Source organism: Micrasema longulum, unplaced genomic scaffold, assembly GCF_059751315.1.
Source record: "Micrasema longulum isolate JH-2025_06_02 unplaced genomic scaffold, ASM5975131v1 h1tg001290l, whole genome shotgun sequence".
In the NCBI taxonomy this organism is placed as follows: Eukaryota; Metazoa; Arthropoda; class Insecta; order Trichoptera; family Brachycentridae; genus Micrasema; species Micrasema longulum.
Window position 1 is genome coordinate 126916 of NW_028278477.1, and position 14832 is coordinate 141747.

Below are 14832 nucleotides of genomic sequence, written 5' to 3' on the forward strand. Positions count from 1 at the left end.
CTGCGTTCAATGGTTATTAGGAGGGCGTATTCCTTCTACCAGAGTTCGCGAACACTAACAGCTTACAGGCAATCAAGCACGAAAGTTTCTCTTCACAAACCTTCAGACAACATGAAAATCGGTTATGAATCATTTTAAAAATCGGTAACATTTTAATAAATACTAATAAATGTATCTTGTTATTTGTTTCATATACCCAGGTAATTCGAACGATTCATTCATTCGGTCATTTTCTTACGAAATTAAAATGAAGATATACATATATCTAGAATGTTTTTTCCAATATAATATCTACCGGTGTGCGAATAATTTTCTTTCAATACCTGATAAGGAATACAGTAACAAAAACAAGCGGCCACAGTACTTGAGGGTTCACAGCCCAGAATACGAGTTCACGCACGACTGTACATAATATAATATAGCATGCTCCCACGCACAATGCTAGAATTTTAGAGAGTGGAATACATTATATACATTTATTTTTTAACATATTTCTATTAGGTGTTTTATCAAATAACATAATATGCGATATTATATTCTTAATCAGTTTTCTAAATGGACATCACGCTTACAATTAAATGGTGAATTTTGCGTGTCAACCATGTTACCATTGTTTGCGTACGTATTTTTATTTATTTATTCAACTTTTTGTACATGATGTTATTTGTACATTGGTGGGCTTATTGCCAAATGGCAATTTCTTCCAACTAACCAATAAAATAAAAGTTTTATTTTTATAATTCAAGTTACAGAACATATTCAATAGAAAAAAGATTAAAAATAATAATAATAATAAATAAATTACCTTCAATCAAAACTATTACTCAATGGGAAAAAGAAAAAAGAGGAAAGAGGAAAGGAGGAGAGATTAAGGAAGAGAAAGGAAATGTTTCTTCAGACGTGATTTAAACAGAGATAATGTAGTAATATCTTTGATGGTGGATGGAAGATGATTCCACAGTCGAGCCGCATGGACACTATATGAGTTAGAGAAGAAAGAGGAATTGTGGATGGGTATTAAGAGAGTGCCTTGAGAATTAGAACGAAGAGGTAAACCATGAACTGATAAGCGTTGAAAGTGTTAAGCTAAAGTAAAGCGATTAAGCGTTGAAATTTTTCACGCAGGTATACGTACAGTTTTGTATTAAATATTTTCAGTCGTAGAGAACAGTGATTATTGATTTATTCCAGGACTAGTAAACTTTAATGATCAGTTCTTCTCATTCGACTAATAGTCCGTAACAGCATCTGTGTGGCCGAATGTTTCGCGGTTGAATGGAACAAAAAATATGTGCAAAAAAAACTTCTCTGAAAATGATTTACGCCTTGTACTATATTTCCATCATCCAAAACTGATTGGCTCTGTTTGCGTTTTTAAGAACAATATCCGGTGTTCAACCTGTTTACAGTTTACGCTGGGTGCATTTACCCGGAGAACATTGTTTACCCAACTGATGTCGTTTATCGAACACTTTCTACTTCTTTTTTCACTCGGCACAAAGTCATCATATCAAATTGAGGGTAAAATATATTTTTTGTATGTTAAAGGATACTTTACAGACCCAATCGGTGATCACGGAAGACAGAAGCGTAGAAAATCGTAAAATGAGATTTGTCCATCAAAGTCCTAACATTATTACCTTAATCGGTATTGCCGGGTATAACCTGATAAAAAATACCTAATTCGGGTACAAGGATTCGGAGTGAAGGTTTCTACGAATCTTTGTGGTTCACTCAAACTAATTCGAATTGCCCCAACAAAAACAATCTGAGGTTCAACTTTATTTTTTCCCTTGTTACTGAGGCAAAATTAGCAGTTCACAGCGGAGTCCTGGTCCCGACCCTGATGTATGGGAGCGGAGTATGGACTTGGAAAAACAGGGATGAAAGTGGACTAAATGCTCTCGAAATGCGATTTCTCAGGCGAATGTGTGGTAAAACTATGTACGATAGATGCCCAAATTAGTCAACTATATTATGAAAATCCCTTTTCTCCACTCCTCCACTCTATTTCCTCATCCCTTAACCTTCTTACGAGCTCTTTTTTTATTTATTTGTTTCGCATGTCTTATATAATATATTATTTTTCTCTTTTCTGTGTAACATGTTCTCTCATTATATTCGTGAAAAACTCTTAAGTGGATGTATGTACTATTTTTTATATTTTGTATTCTTATATAACAACTGTTGTTTTTCCTTAATAAATAAAAAATAAAAAATTAATCAAAAATATGCTTTATATACGAACCGATTTTCATATGAAGTGTTTAGTACTATGTACATAAATATATAGCACACCCACTAAATTTATTTCAATTTAAATTTGTCACTGAACAAATATTCAAAAACAGACTTATTGAAGCAAACAAACCTGTATGCAAATATTAAAACATCGTTTTCCGCACGAAATTAAAGTATTTTAATCCTATTTCCTGTAACTTAAATGAAAATGGCGATTCTAATCGCGAAACAATTATTCATATTCATTCATATTCAATAAAATAATAATTATCGTTTTTAAAAGTAATTTTATATGTTGAATTTAATACTCGCTACACAAACTTGCTAGTTTTATTCTAGTACCAATTAACAGAATTCCTTTTTCCTTAAAAAAAAAAAAACATTTTTATATGGTGTGTAGTACGTTATCTCTTTTTAATATTATCTCTAGTACCCTTAGCGAATTGTTTGATATCTTTCGCCTACCTATATACCTTTTTATATTAATCAGAAAATATTAAATAACCTGCTTAGTATTATATTATGATGTTGTGTTTTTTACTGCTCAATTATGTTTTTTTACATTCACCTTTAAATACTTACATATCTTCATAATATATTGTTTTTGTGCCTTGTAAGCCTGGTGTAGATAAAGCATTAGTTATACTTGTACTAATTCTGTTTCATTTTGATATTTATGTCCGAATCATCTAGTATACTAGTCATTTTTACATATTATATAAATTAGATCATTAGGATTTTATTTTACTTTTGATTGATATTCTTAATTTAAACCATGTAGAAATAATATACTAATCAAATGATGACCACGTTAATTATATTTCAGTACACTTTGTTACTTGTTCCTATCTGCGTATTAACCTGGGTTTATTTGAAGTCAACTGTTAAATCAAATTAATATTTGAAGCAGTAACTTTGTGATTTTCTATGTTAAATAATATAACAAATATTTACTTTGTGTAAAATCACTTTATATTTTTTTTATGTTTTCTAAGAAATGGTTACCTAAACAATAACAAACAAAAAAACAAACAAAAACACTGAACACGTAACGTTAGCAGATAATGTATTAAAGATTTATACTGGTTTTTTGTAGAAAATAAAATATTTTATGATATTTTATTTTAAGCCTTGACGGAAGAACGAACGGTCATGTTTTGAAACCGGTCGGCTATTAAATATATTTAGTGATTTTGTACAATGTAAATAATTTAAAGATTATAATAAAATAAATAAAACAACTTTGTTTTTAACCACTAATTTTTATTTTTCACCGACCGGTTTCAAAGCAAACAAGCTTCTTTGTAAAGGTTTACTTAACTAATGATTTGATTCCTTTTTATTTTATTTCTATCGTGTTCACTAAATACTACACGTGGACCCAATAAATCAAGTGTTTTTTCTCTTACACGGGTGGTAATTTTATATCCTTATTTTCGAAGTAAGCCAGGAGAGGACTAAAAGAAATATTTTTTATTTGGTTATTAATTATTGTTTTCTTATTATGAATCGCTTTTTTAATTTCTAAGATTTCTAAGTTGTCTAATTTAAACTTTAACTTTACTTTAAATTTAAAGATTATTTAACTGTTAAATCTGAAGGAAACAAAGTGTGTAATATGTAGTCATTGAACATGATAACCAAAGCTGTCTGAAAGTGCGTACAAGATCTAATTTTTTTGATAAACAATCCGTAACCTGTAGTGTTTGATACTATATTATGCATTTTTTTTAGTCAAATGACTAAATTTATATTATGTATTGTATTGATTGTTCATTATATTATGTACATTGTACATACTTTCATACTCTTATATTTCAATGCTTCATCTTAACTTTTAGCTACAAATAATTTCAGTTGATGTCAGATTGTCAAACATATAGCTTTGAAAATCGTTTAGTCATAAAATTACCTACGATTGTTGACTTTGATTTTAATGAACCAGTTTTTCTAATTATTTGATTTTGCTTCCAATGTAAGGGTGCGAGATGTGGTCGAGTATAAACTTTATGTCGGTCCCAGGTAAAAACTGGTTTAGCCACCTCACTATTACCGTGCATAGATTATCCAGCTGTTGTACTACAGAACTAGTCGCTAGACATAATACACTCCCACTATAGAATAATAAATAACATTACACGAATAAATTTGCTCTTGGTTATCGATAAAATTAAGCTGAGTATTAATTTTAATATTCAATTATAATATCTAAATTACAACACTTTTGAGTTCATTTAACGATTCAGTGTTTTACGTACCTGCCTACCTACTAATTAAAAAACATTATCATAGTGAGAAGATGGATCTCGAATCGAATAAATTTGGCACTTCAACGTCTTGACATATTTTTTGATAGTTTACATTTTCTAAGACATTATACGATAACAGAAATTCCGTTTCTCAATTAAAATATTCTATCGTTTAGTGTTCGACTGTTTCTTCACGAGATTTTTCAATAATATCCTTTCGAAAATCTCTTTTTTTTATTCTCCCCGAGATTTCATCTGAAATTTCTGATACCCTAGTCTAAAATTATATCTAAAAATAATTAACGCATTATAAATATTTTGAAATAATTCTCAAATCATGTTTTTCTTAATTTTTCCATTTGGAAACTCTAAAATTCACTCCTTCGCCCTTCCTTTGTTTGCACACTTTAGAATCTATTCTTTCTCAGTAAATAAATGTTTATTTAATATATTTTTCACACTGTTACGTCGTCTGACTTTCTTTGTCTATCATTCAGTATTATTCATTGAAAAAAAATATTAAAAAATAAAATTTCTTATCAAATATTATCATGACAAATTGTCGTAATAATCCTTTTTAATTAAACCAAATATTAATATCACTGATTTTAAACTACCTCTAATTGCACATTGAAAATGCCAGTGCAGATTTGCACCTATCTCAGATTATAAACCTACGTAATATTATAAATAAATATTCACAAAAAACAACTATAATATCGAATTAACTGTTTCTTGGCGCCCAATTAAGTATTAGTTAAAGTTACATGAAAACGTTTAAGTTTCATAATTATTACGTTTTCGTCAAAATGAGTCACTAACCGATCTTTTTTCATAGAATTCGTTTTGCCCATTTTGATAAAAACTTAAGAGTTATTTCACTCTTTTCTCTCCTCAAAAAAACTTTTTTCGAAGCAACTGGCCCCAAGACAAATTTAGAATTTTTGATATTCTATACTTTACCGTTTTATGAAGAAAAAAATCTCATTAATTTTTTTCTTTTTGAAAATTTCGTCTGACGACTCTTGTTACCTATTAATAATTTAACATTTATTTCTGAACAAAATACCCGCTTTATTGAATTATTTCTCATTCACTTAGCAGTCTATAGCCTGTAGCTAGCATTGTTTATTTGCCTCGTTTAATCTCGACCCGACCGAAGATAAGCTATCTCCCCGAGAGCCTTTTTAATATAGCATTGGAGACTCGCAACTTCAGCATTCTCAATCTACTCCGGTTATTTTTTGGGGATTTTGATTCCATATATAAATTTTATAGTCAATTACTCGGGAATACTATTAATGTACTATTTTTCTTCTACATATTGAAAATAACTCAAAAGAACTATTATAAAATACATTATTAATATTAATTTTGGATGTAGGTACATTGTATTCTAAAACAAAAAAATATAGTATTTAATATTTAGCTTAAAGTGTGACAGTCACTGTTATTTTTATATCATTTCAAAATTATTAGTTTTTGGATAACTTTTTTTAGTTACAGTTAAGGAAGGTATTTTTTTACACTTTTATACCCCACGGCGGATGAAGTGTTGAAGTGTATTGTTGATATAAAAATAACTGGAAATATCCGTATTGTATGTTATGTTATTATGCAGGTATCAGGTATATTGCTTTTTCGTTTAATACGCATTACCGCAGGCGCAATAGGAATGTACACCGCAATTTTCAATCACTCTAATTCATATTATAAAATTCTTATAATATTCCGTTGTGTATACAAGTATGTATTATATATCCCCTTTTTATCTGTGTATTTCAGGTGGACGCGTTACTAAATAATTTACTCATTTTGTATATTTACTTTGTATACTGAGAGTACACAGTATGTTTCCACTGTGATTTTCGTTTTTTTTCTCATTAATATTTTTTTAAATAAATTACGTATTTCAACGCTTAATATTATTATTTCCGTTATTGTATAAAGTCAGTATACTGATAAAAGCACACATGAACATACTCTTATTTGTGCTCTAATAATAATAATCGAACAGTGTTTTTTAAAAATATTATATTTATTTTATTTAAAAATATATTTATTGTCTTAAAACGGGGGAAGCTTTCCCTAGTTAGGCAGTTAAGTCATTTAAAAAAAAAACCTCCAAATTGAGAAAACAAAATTAAAATTCAGTTATTTGTTATTTTTAGACATTTATCGACTGATAAAATCCTCTTATTACTCCTAGGTTTAGTTTTAAAGTTAGCACGTGTAAAAACTAACTAAAAGTACTTTTTAAAAAATTCCAATGAAAACTTTAAATTATATTTACCTAATATATGTTTTTAAATCTCGTATATTGAAACAATTTGAAGAAACTTAGATGGTTTTATGAGTACGTATCATGTCCAAAATATGAATATGAATAAGGAAGACCGGCTGGGTCAAAAATTCAAATAGATTTTTGTCAGTAAAGGAAATAATACATTCAGGGGTTAACCAGTATACCGACGATTTTATCCTGAAGAGATGGGTCCGTTGGCCCATCTCTCCATTATAAAATAAACAAAATTGATTATATAAAAATATGAAACTCACACTCATCCGCATCAATTACGGTTTAAGCTCGTTTAATTTACTTTTTCATATTAATTAGGCTGGAGATTTTTTCTTCAAAAATTAATATAAATGGAAGTGTTTAGTAAATATGGATGCTTAAACGTAGGCAGAATGATAAATGTTACACAATATGTTAAGTGATCACTTAAACCAGCCAGTGACACTTCATATGCCCTGTAAATACCTGGGCATGCGTATTCTCTTCTAAGAGGTGTTTTTTTTGCAATATATGTCAGTAAAATTTAGTTCACCATAAATAATCTTCAAATATACATAAAATAAGTTTTTTTTTTTTTTTAGTTTTATAGTTGTAATACAAATCTGCACAAATAAAGCAAGGAAATACAAATATGCGTAATTATGAAATAGATACTAAAAAGATACTAATATTACAGACTTCTCTTTATGAGATTTACATAAATTTAAATTTCCGGTCTTTTATCTTTTACAATTCAATTTAATGTTGAAACTCCAATTTATCCGAATATCGTTTGCATGATTTACAACACCTTTAATAAACATAACGCACGTATAATTGAGAAATGTTTACAATGCGTTAGTATTTACTTAAAATTTGATTACGTCAAAATTTTTGATAAGTGAAAGCCGTCGAAAATTAGGCAAACAAAATTAAAAAAAAGTGTTTCTTAAGTCACCGAAATTTTTACGTATTTTTATCACGTACCCAATTTGTGCGGTTTCGCCCTAATTTACCCATTCAGTGTCGTAGAAAACCCTCAATCGTCGCGTCGCACGTATTCCGGTTTCGTGTTGGTGCGGTCACCTGCAATACTCGTACCCACGTCGTGTGTGTAGTATACGTGATATTCCGGAGATTTGCGTTCCGGTAAAAGGAACCGAACGATCTCCGATCGCCGCTCACATGGCCCGGGCGGGCCCATATTTCTTAACTGACTTGCTCGTGAACCGTTATTGGCTTTCTATTATGCCCAACGAAAGCGCCTCATCGCCTCATCTGATTGCAACTTACGATTCTGTAGCTAAAAATAAAAACTACTATACTCACATGTATTATACATGTAAGTATATATAAGTAAGTTTAAGTATATATTTAAGGCTGTAGTCTAATAAAACGAACGTAAAATTATGAAATCATACGATTTTGCCATTTTAAAACGAATGTTTTTTTTTTAATCGCGCATTAATTTTTGAAGGTATTTCCGTTAAACAATATACTTAAATGTTTTAAGTCTCTAAAATATAATTACTTTTAGACCAGCAGATTATGCCATTTCAAATTTAGACTAAACTTTGGTATCTGGGATCTCAATAAAGACTAAATATTGAACTAAAATTTGCTGTAATAATTTAAAGATAATAAATTGAACATGAAAGTGGCCGAAGCTAAATTTGAATTTTTTGATTTTGAAAAGAAATACTAGCATTTTAAATCACATACATTTTTGTGACATTTTCCTTCATTTTTACGTAAAATTATGCCTTTGGTTATACTTAATATTTTTTTTTTATTGAAATACTTTAGTTGAAACCTTTTTTTATAGAATTGTATTCTCTTTTTTTTTTTTTTAATGAAGATAATTCTGGTTGTAATATTTAATGTAAAACGACATCTTATTTACGTTTTTATGACCTTCATACCTGCCTTTACCGAAAACGATAAGGGCTGGTCTGAAGGAAAATCTACCAGTCTAAAAGTAATTATATTTTATTTACATAAAACTTTTAAGTATATTTTTTAACAGAAATACATTTAAAAAATATTGTTACCTTTAACCTTTTTTGGTAAGGGCAGGTATGAAGGTAATCAAAACGTAAATAAGATGTTGTTTTAAATGAAATATTACAACCAGAATTATTTTCTTTTAAAAAAAATAAAAAATACAATTCTCTGAAAAAAGGTTTCAACCAAAGTATTTCAATATTATAATTTTTTAAAGTATTACCGAAGGCATAATTCTACGTAAAAATAAAGGAAAATGTCACAAAAATGTATGTGATTTAAAATGCTAGTATTTCTTTTCAACATCAAATAATTGAAATTTGGCTTTGGCCACTTTCATGTTCAATTTATTATCTTTAAATGATTACAGCAAATTTTAGTTCAATACTTAGTCTTTATTGAGATCCCAGATACCTAAGTTTAGTCTAAATTTGAAATGGCGTAATCTGCCGGTTTAAAAGTAATTATATTTTGGAGACTTAAAACTTTTAAGTATATTTTTTATCAGAATTCAAAAAATATTGTTTTTATCTAATTCATGTTTTTTTTTATTTTTTTATTATTGCGCGATAAAAAAAAAACATTCGTTTTAAAATGGCAAAATTGGATGATTCTTATTTTACGCTCGTTTTACCAGAGTACAGCCTTAACCCCAGTGCACCTAAAGTCTTACGTATACTGTATCAATTCATTTTAATAATTATTACAAATGCGCTTTATTTGTATCTCCGTTGAAATTTAAAATGTAATTTGATAGATTCTGAAAGGATCTGCAAATTTAATGTAGTTTTTTTTTTTGAAATATATATGTATAAGCACAATTACTGGAAGGATCTCTGCTACCTTATTATAAGTAAACAAATAACCTATAGTTTATAAGACCGGTTAACATTTTGGCTGCCTTGATTTCTAATATCATATTGCGCAACTGTTGGTGTTTTAACATTATGAGTTATTGACACTCGAATCAGATTCTCGTTTTGTTTAACTTTAGACTTTCATACTCACCACTTCGGGACTAGCTCAAAGTCTTGATATTATTTTATATCAATATTTTTTTATCATCAGAAGTATGTTCAAGAATGGCCGGCTTAAATAAAACAACATTTTACCAATTAATATTTTCAATGTACCGTGAAAAGTTACAATGGCCAAAAAAATTCCAGTGGAGTAGTAGTAGTAGTAGTTAATAAAAGTGTATCTAAAGTTTCAATAAGATGAAGCCACTTTCGTTTGAAAACTTTAGGAGGCTCATGGGCGGCGGACGTAAAAATACAGAAAAGGAGACATCGTTCAAAAGAAGTGATTCTTTCAAACGGATATCTATTCGCAAGAACTATTTGGACCGAGGAGCGAAGAAAAAACAGAAGAATGACCTCGCTAACGCTCAATTATTCAATGAAGAAAGTAAATTGGAGGAGTATCATATTACTCCGTCAAATTCCAGCAAGAAAAAATCGAGTAAAGAATCCAAGGTAGAAAATATTTACATGAAAGCTCCTCAGTTTATGTTGAGACCCGTCAATGATTACGAGAAGTTAAAGGAAGAATTTTCCGAGCGCAGTTCCCTCGCTAAAAATTCTCGGTCGAGGGAAGTGTGTACTCAAACCGATGACATCCTTTCCGAGTCTGCTGCAGCCGTAAATTTAGAAAATGAATCCAATGCGGATGTTGCATCTTTGCCACCCAAAGTTGACTCTGACAATTCAATTGGTAGACTGATAGATCTCGGTGAGTCAGCCGACAAAGATTTAACTACGATACCGACAAAGACGGTATGTAAAAAAAGTACATCCTGTGATAATATAATTTCTTATAAAAAGTATTTCAATTTTAAGGCAAATAAAGCTCCAGAAAAAATTATTATTCATGTGCCTGCATCGGAAGATGTTCCGAAAAGCACATCGAGTAAAAGAATTTCGTCTGTCGTAGAAAATTGTAAGGAAAAACATTCCTCTGCATTCACCTCTGATGATGATTCCCATTCTTTTTTAATTTCACCCGAAAGAGATGATTTGTCAAAACGAGATGATAGTGATGATTCAGCTGTTGAAATTTTCCCTTCAAAGAACTCTGTCGAAATCTTCAAGTTTGATCGGTCTCCCGTTTTCTCACCGCGACAAAATTTTCATTTGGCTTCTCCGCCTTCTTCTCTGATCCCGGAGACGAGCTACGACTCCAGGAATGAGGAGATGCGCTCTCTGTCCGTCAGCCTGGGTCGCATCTGGATGGACGCGCCGCTGGCCGCTTCCGTGGGCTCGCCGCCTGCCCCCGCTCCCGCCGGCAACGGGGAGCCACGCGCAGCGCACAACTCTCTGGACAGCGCTCTAAAGGCCAATAAAGAAGACCCAGTAGTAGTTGGGGGACTACAAAAGAACAAATCGACCAAAACCGGAATCTCCGATATGTTTTCTAGCAAGGATTCCGGTTTTTCTTTCTCGCTATCGTCGCACAAGTTAACTGAATTGACTCCCGAATATGATCGACCGAATTTTGCCGGAGGGTTTTTCAGAAGTAAGAAATGGCCGAACGCGGAGCCAGATGTACCGGAAAAGGGACGCGGTTCTTATCGGAGAATCAGTTTTAAGTGCAAAAAAGGTTTTCGCAATTCTTCTAAAAGAAAAAAATCTAAAAAGCCCAAGAATGATATTTACACAGTGGTCATACGTCGCCCACCTCGTTCAAGTACTTTATCGAAATTATTCGACCCATTAATATTCGTTCCCCCTGAAAAAAGAAGCGCGTCGGTCCGACGGAACAAATCCCGCAAGTATAGCGAAGAAATTAGACTTCGGCCTCTTCCTGATCCGAGCACGACCTTGTACGAGACGGAAGTGGAAACGGACGAAGACTTGTACGAGTATATTACGACAGATGTCACCGTGGATACTTCGCGGTTCAGCGGCTCTGACGAAGGGAGCTCGCCGCGGGAGACGCGTCCCAGAGACAAGGTCCTCAGCAAGACGCGCAGCAGGGACCGCTCCGGCGGACGCGAGGAGCGCCTGCCCTACGTGCCCGCCGGTGTGTCCCCGGTCCCGGCGCGCCGTCCTCGGCGCCGCCCCTCGCGCCTCGCTCGCCGCAAATCCTCCAAAGGTGGTAAGTTGAACGTACAAATATTTTCCCGTATATAATTCGCGTGCAGTACGGAAGAGTAAGCACTTGCTGAATATTGATAACCATTTCCAGTTTATCCGATCATCCGATAACGACACCAAATCACTATAGTGCCTTTATCTAGATCTGACCTACCTATCCGTGACGAGTACTCTCGTTTAATTTAAATAATTTGTCAGTGTTTTGCCTACAATGCACTATTATACGGTTATATCTCGCTGTGCTTATATCGCCAATGCTCCTTTTAATGCATTTTTACAACATGAAATGTTTCCCTATTTAATGTTAGTTTGAGATTTCGTCGATTTGAAAGCGGTTTTATAAACACCATCAATTAGATTCACGGAGAATAGTACCTATACGAAAACATTTTAGTTTATCGTCCACAGGGCCATAATCCAACGGTATTATTATTTCGTAATTTCAATCTTATTATCGCGCCTTCAATATTCTTCTTAAAACCAAATTACTTATTGATACTAGTAAGTAGACGGTATTTGCATATAAATTATTATTAATTTATGCAACACATAAAATTATTTTTATTATGTAAAATGCGATGTTCTTTCAATCAAATAATTTTTTTCATAATTTAAATTAGTTTTCAAATGATTAAATATTACCATTAAATTCCACACATAACGTATTGAAAAGAAAAAAATAATTTAGTATACTTTTTTTTATACTTTTTTTAAGACATCCCTGACGTGTCTATTAGAATTGAGAATACTTTTTAGTGTAAAATAATTCATTGTAAGACACTGTCGTAATACGATTAAATAAATGTCAAAAGCTATACCATAATTATCGTATGCAACGGAGGCCCCGTTGTACACAATAAATGGTCGCACGTACTATTAGTATTATTATTTTTATTTTTTATCAATAAATTTCATAAAAAGTACATGTTTTTGTAAAATTCTAAACATATCTACTTTTACACATCTAGTAAATGTTATCATTGTAACTCTCCAAAAAAAGAGACTAACTCTTGAGCTTGGAGAGTCTTACACTGTTTTAGTTGTTTATTTATAAGAGTTTATATAATTTTTAATTCGAGTACCTACATGAGAAAGAAAAATAAAAACATAGGATATATAAAGAAAAAACAATAATACATTCATACTTATCAAAAGTTAATGTTGTTTTTACACGTGTTCAAAAAATTTCTTTAGATTAACTTTAAATTTATTTATTGAAATATTATTTTTAATAGTTTTTAGTTCAGTGGGAAGATCAATATATTTTTTTACATCTTTGAAGACAAAGCTATTTTGACCATGACTGGTATGGAATTTAGGAATTTCTGAGTGACCTATTCATCTCAAATTCTTTTATTTTTTCTTCTTTATAAATTTGTATAATAGAATTTATTTTATAAAGAGTGTCTACTGTATGAACCTTAAATATTGAGGGTTTCTTTAAAATTACTTAAATAATTAATCTTTGTACTATTTAAAAGGTTTATTTTCTGTATGATTTCTTTCTGTGTTTACTTTCATTTGCTTATCCCCGGGGCGGCTCTCTTACTGTTACAGGAATTGACTCTGATAAAACAGAGAATAGCAATATAAAACTACGATGTTAAAATATTTAAAAGTTGTTGAAATGTTCAAAGGTTTATATTGGAATGTCTTGACCTTTTTTTGGTACCTACCGGGCGCATATGGTTCAATTAGACTTACATAAATTTATATATTTATATCAGTAGAGATTCTGACAAATTTATTCTTTTTTTTCTGCGTATTTTATGAAATTTACACTTTGAATTTGATTATTCACTAATACATTTCGATCGCTCAGCAACCTAACTTTTGTGCGGATATTTTAATATTTTGTGTGGGTTTGGTTGGATTATTTTGAATTACAGATTCATTCCATTTTGATCGCTTACTAACTAAACTTTTGTGTGGATAAGCATTTGAAATATATGTATCTAAATATTTTGTGTGGTTTTGGTAGCATCATTTTGAGTGGCGTATTTCTCTTTGTTACATTTCAAACGCTCATAACGAAAAGCTTACTGTGAGACCCGAAGGGCTGATTAATTAAGGCCAGTAGGGTCGATGAAACGAGGGTCGGGTGGTCGATTAATTGAGGCCGAAGGGCTGAATTTTTCAGCATGTAGCAATAGGCGATTGTTACCTGTTAGTACAGTATTAAATCATACTATATTTTTTAATACTACGAAATCCTGTTCATATTCAGTGCAGTCAATTAAATATTTGTAAATATGCTGGGTATTTTTCCGTCAAAATCAGTCGTATGGTATGCTGGCTTTGTGACCGTATCAGCGACGTATCAGTTGAACGTAGTTATGCAGAAAGCAGCCAGTCCACAATTTTGCAAAAATGAGAAATTGATGTTTTCGGGTGCAGAAGGTCATTTCTATGTTCTGTTAAAAACAACCAGACCGCTTTCATACAAAAAACTGTATTAATCACTATCTGAAAATGGTATCGATCACGAAAATGGCATTTCTCAATTTGCAAAAAACACCCACAGCACTAGAAAAATCTCACGGTACTTTAAAAAATCATTAAAACTGGTCTATAACATAATAAAAATTTTGTTTGTAAAATGAAAAAAATAACGAATGTATTCATTGTTTATCATTTGCTAAAGTCGAAAACATTCCAACTGTTGTGTAGTTTAGATTATTCAGTCTTTTCACAAAGGTGCTTCTATCCCAGTTTCACTTTTCTATGGCTGGCTGCTTTCCGCATAACTACGTTCAGTTGTTCTTCGTTCATATTTCCATAGTTTCAATAATAACTCTTTGAACATCCGTTCGTTCAGAGTATTCCATCCCACTCCCCTCTACCTATCGCGAATGTTCGTTATTTCAGGACATTTTGCCCTGGTTCTCAAAACCGGTGTACATTTGTGCTCGCTACATACCTAGTAACTAGAACCTCTTCATGTTTTCAATACTGGCATTGTTGA

The 14832-nt window shown here is 31.5% G+C and overlaps 1 protein-coding gene across 11 annotated transcripts in view; it reads left to right on the forward strand.

Annotated features, from left to right (window-relative positions):
• DIP2 (disco-interacting protein 2) overlaps nt 1-14832 on the forward strand; it is a 146691-nt gene that overhangs the window by 66955 nt on the left and 64904 nt on the right. For 4 of the 11 annotated variants that reach the window (XM_088234798.1, XM_088234801.1, XM_088234802.1 and 1 more), the window contains exon 2: nt 9841-11868. The exons of 5 other annotated variants lie outside the window; for them this stretch is intronic. In XM_088234798.1, coding sequence (XP_088090924.1) covers nt 9990-11868 — 1879 coding nt within the window. In that variant the 5' untranslated portion in view covers nt 9841-9989. Of the gene's footprint in view, nt 1-9110; nt 11869-14832 lie in introns of those variants that run through there. 2 more of the 11 variants (XM_088234799.1, XM_088234800.1) reach the window with 2 other exon arrangements.